General features: G+C 44.3%; 1 protein-coding gene across 1 annotated transcript; it reads right to left on the reverse strand.

Moving 5' to 3' along the window:
* Nucleotides 1-1,017: 1,017 nt before the first annotated feature.
* LOC103719142 (uncharacterized) lies at nucleotides 1,018-3,790 on the reverse strand. The gene is made up of 2 exons (XM_039131840.3): nucleotides 3,170-3,790; nucleotides 1,018-2,973 (listed from the first exon to the last, which is right to left on the reverse strand). Exons 1-2 carry the CDS (start codon nucleotides 3,221-3,223, stop codon nucleotides 1,891-1,893), a joined length of 1,137 nt encoding a protein of 378 aa, XP_038987768.3. The 5' UTR covers nucleotides 3,224-3,790; the 3' UTR covers nucleotides 1,018-1,890.
* Between the last annotated feature and the right edge of the window lie 844 nt (nucleotides 3,791-4,634).

Below are 4,634 nucleotides of genomic sequence, written 5' to 3' on the forward strand. Positions count from 1 at the left end.
AAAAAAAGTAGTTCATATATATTAACAGTCTCAACTTCTAAAGCGAAATGAGGTCACAAAAAACCTCGTCATATGGATACAATGTATTTCTGTAAAAAAATGGCAAGAATTCTGGTGATATTTATTTATTGACATCAATTAGCAATTGAAAGCAAAAGCACCTCATGTTTCACGATTTTGGCAACTTATTTCTTCTTGTCTACGTCATACGAAAGAACGTATAAAAGAGAGGGCATCCAACTTTTCATTGCAAGCACAAAGGACTAATTAGTTGCCATGATTGCCGGTAAATTATCAAAAAAATTTCCAAAAGAGTAAGTGTAGAACATATGATAGGCTAAGGACTTTGGTTTGAACAACTTCTTATGAGAATGCTGCTAACGTACGCAACCAATGAAATGAGAAGTCGCCATTCCAGCTAGTGCCGTTGCTTCCTTTATATCAGTGCATGTATCCTTGATGTACTGAAACTATGATAAACTTTTAAGCACAATAATATATTAAAGAATATGTTATTCTTCTAGAAAGGGAACAAAATAAGGCAATATTTTTGTGAGGATATAAGATAATTTGGATTGGAAGAACATGCGATTATTTTTTTTGAATAGAAGAACCATTTCTTTTGCATCCACCTCAGGTCCCATGTTCCCTGCAACATGAAATGTACATGAAAGTTTGATCCATATTCATTACACTTATAAAAGTATATGTTTTATTCCAATATTTCCAAGGCCAACTCCTTGTCAATAGTGCACCCACCAATCACTTTTATATCTGAAAAAATTTACAGACCGTATGGACGGACGCCACTTTATTTGACAGGCATGACAGAAGACTGCAATCTCCGACTGCTACCAGAGGGGGTGGATGAGAGCAGGAGAAAGATTTTTAAAATAGGTTAAGTACAAAACCTGAGTAATAGATCATAAATCCCAAACTCGAATATATATACTGCGTTACATACATGGCACACCGCCCGATGCATAAATAAAGCAAACAAGATAACTGAAACAATCATGAAGAACTGGCAACCAGTTTCAGATTCCACCTGAAAAACACATACATTGGACGGACCAGTCAAGGGAAAAGAAAAACACATCCATTGGAGATACCTGAGTCTCCAAATACGTTTGAAGTTGAAGTATTCCAAGTTACTTAAATATAAATCATAAAACAAAGAAAAACACTAAGCAATGAGAGGAACACCACCAAACACGAAACAACCCACATTATTGGAAAGAAATCCCATTCTAGATAATTATTATACCAGCAACCAAAAGCCAAAAAGAAGAAAGAAATAAAAAGCTTATTAGTTCCCTAATTGCTTCTACACCAGTAAAATCACACCTCTGATGAAGAAGAAGACCCTTATCTCTATGCTGCAACGAAAACCAACCACTTCATAACCAATACATTAGAAAGGATAAGGTATGCCATGCTTATATACATACATGAAAACCAACTTACTGCTCCAGCTCCACCGTTCATCTTCTTGCTCTCCTTCCAATCTAAAAGGAAATCATCCGACTGTAAAATGTCGGAGCCGGAGAAGATACTAAGCCGAATGGATCCGAGGTTCCTCTCGGAGCAAACGGTCTTCTTGAGGCCACAATGACTTAAAAAAAACACGGGGCTTGAGACGTTTGCAACCGACATGATCTCTCCGATCCACAGTACTCCTGCCACTGTAACCGCCGCGACGCCCCCAGGACAAAGAACACAGTATATATGTGGGTAGAGAAGACTGTTAACAAGCAACCCACTACCTTTACTGCAAATCCACTAAGGTGACTAGAGATAGCAGTGAAAAAAGATTAGAGTAAGCAGGCAAGAAGGAAAGAAGCAAGACGAGGAAAGAGAATAATGGATACTAATTCCGATGGGTTTGGACTAGATCAGAGGGGCGACGGACGATCCACAGTTGGCAGAATCAGGCCAAGCGCCTATGGCTGCATTCCAATAAAGAAGGGAGGAATCGCCGGCGAGGGCAGCCGAGCTGATCGCATCGAAGGAATTCTCGCAGGGAATTTGCCATTCTATCCTGTTGTTGTTGATTGCAGTGATCTCTCCTTCCTGCTTCACTTCCTTGATCACGTCCAGGTTTCCATTGGCCGCCGCGCAGCTGGCCTGCAGGTCCTCGCAGGGCATCAGGGCCTGGTAGTCCTCCACCTTCTTCGGCTCCCTGAGGCTCGAAACCAGAAGCGAGGCGGCGGCAGATCCGAACAGCGGGTAGTCGTTCATGTCAGATAGCTGGGCAAGGTTGAATTCGTCGTCGCGCTGGCTGGAGGGGAATATTCCGAGGCCGACCGAGTTGAGCTGCGGATGCTGGAGGTCGAAGGCGGTGCACGGGAGGGACATGCTATTCGGGACGGACGGCGGATCGAGCCGGGGGCGAAGGCCCGGAAAGGCAAGACCCACATCAGAAGGAAGAGAGGAACGTGCAGCAGGGAGGGAATAGAACAGGCTGGGATCAAGATGGGAAGCAGGTTTAGGAAGGGAGATGGGAGGAATCGAGTTAGCGATCGGAGGCATGAGAGGAGACGGTCTTGTGTCGGAGGATGCGGCCGAGACTACTACGGCGGAGGCCGGCTTTCTGACGCGCTTGTTCTTTCGGCAGCCACCGCCGACGGGGACGTTGCGGAGGGTGCCGCCGCGGGTCCAGTAGCGCTTGCAGGCCTTGCAGAAATGGCGGGGCTGGGAGAGGCTGTAATTGTTGTAGTAGCAGAACTTGGTATTGGAGGAGTCGCAGCGGGGGCATTTGAGGGCGGCCTGCTGCTCCTGCGCCGGCCTATCCATAACCCTAGCGGCAGGAGCAGCAGCATGGATCATCTTGTTGTTGTTGTTGTTGTTGGTACCGGTACGGGAGTTGCTGCAGTTGGAGGCGGTGGGAGCGTTGTTGTTATTGTTGTTGTTGTTGGTGCTGCTGCTGCTGCTGTTGTTTCTTCCGGGGATTAGAAGTCTCTCTCCCATGCTCTGCACAAAAAGGAACAAAAGAAAATTTTGAGATCTGGGAGGGGGAGGCTAGCTAGGGGACTACTGGGAGGCGTGATAATGGAACCTAGAGGAAGGTTCCGTGCCAAGAGCTAGCCAACAAAACGAGCATGCAGTATTATTGACTGATTGTGATGGGGACAGATGGAACATGTGGACTCGTGGAAATGGAACCAACCTGTGGCCATTCGTGGGTGGGGGGGACGCCCAGCCTCTCTCCATTGCAGAGCATCTCTTACCGAGAGAGAGAGAGAGAGAGAGAGAAAACGATAGAGAGATGGATGGAAGGATGGTGGAGTCTGAGACTCTATGGGTCCCACTAAAGATGGCAGACTTGGGCAACAAAGAGAGTGGTTTAGTATACGGATCGACGACGGATTCCAGTAGTAGGAGGAGGAGGAGGATGGCAATGGATGTGGATGGAGAGAAGAAGAGGAGGATATAAGCGGAGAGAGAGAGAGGGGGAATCGAGAGGGGAGGGAGGCAGCGAGACCCGAGGCGGGCGCAGGAGGAGAGCAATGCTCGCCACTTCTTTCCTTTGTCGCGCTCCCTATCCTCTTCCTCAAAAGAAAGAAATTCCCATTGGAAAAGCGACAACACCCACCATGTGGGCTCGAGGAGGAAGGGTGGGTTCACCTCGTTTGCCTTGGCAAAACCGTTAGGCCAGGCGTGTCGTTACTTTGGGAGGACAATAGATGGCCTCACCCATGTGGGCAGCCCACCTCCCTCACTCTCTCTCTCCTCTCTCCTTTTTTTTTTGGCACCGTGAGAGCAGCTGGGGCTAAAAAGGAGTCACGTTGGAGGGAGGAAGGGAGCAAATGGATTTTGTAGCCTCCCGAGGGATCCGCTACGACACCCCGCAATTACTTACCCCGCAACAAACGTAGGTTTGGAGTTGTCTTCGTCCTCACGCACAAGAGCAAAAATCACATGGGATGGACGCTAGAGGGAGAAAAAAAAAAAGGCTTCCTATTTTATCATATTTTTCTAATACTTCTCTTAAAGAGAAACCTAAAAATCAAAAAAATTTCTAACAAAGTTGACCCTGTCTTGTCTTGTGATTAACAAAAAAAAATTAAAACAAAAAAAAACCCTCTCCCTTTCTTATTTTGAAAATGTATTTTTTACTGATAAATACTACATAATTAGATGATACACACCAAATAAATTAATTATTTAACAAATCAATACACACATTTAGATAAATCGATACACAGTTTTCAAAACATAGTGTTCGCTAGTATACAGTGCATAACTAGATGATACATACTTAGCAAATTAGACAAAGTTAGAAAACTGTATATTGTGTTCTGATACTGATGAACATCATATTCTAAAAACTGTGTATCGCTTGGCTTGGCTATGTATTGCTTGCCTATGTAGTGTATTCCGATAAAAAATATGTTCTAAAAACTGTATATCGATTTACCCAAAAGTGTATATCGAATCACTGTTGGGTATGCATCAAAAAGTTTTTCAGTATGTATTAGAAAGTTGATGAGTGTGTCATCCGACCATATAGTATATACTGGCGAATATGATGTTGTGGAATTATATATCAATTTATTTGGAGATGTTTATTGGATTACTTATTAAATAATTTGCTAAGTGTATATCATTTGGTTGTGCATTGTATATTGATG

This window comes from Phoenix dactylifera, chromosome 9, assembly GCF_051530095.1.
Source record: "Phoenix dactylifera cultivar Ajwa chromosome 9, Ajwa_hap1_PhDact_Kaust_v1.1, whole genome shotgun sequence".
In the NCBI taxonomy this organism is placed as follows: Eukaryota; Viridiplantae; Streptophyta; class Magnoliopsida; order Arecales; family Arecaceae; genus Phoenix; species Phoenix dactylifera.

Coding starts and splice junctions, on each gene's coding strand:
- LOC103719142 (XM_039131840.3), bottom strand. CDS start 3,223: ATGCTCTGCAATGGAGAGAGGCTGGGCGTCCCCCCCACCCACGAATGG. Junction 2,974..3,169: donor CCACCCACGAATGGCCACAG/GTTGGTTCCATT, acceptor CTTTTTGTGCAG/AGCATGGGAGAGAGACTTCT.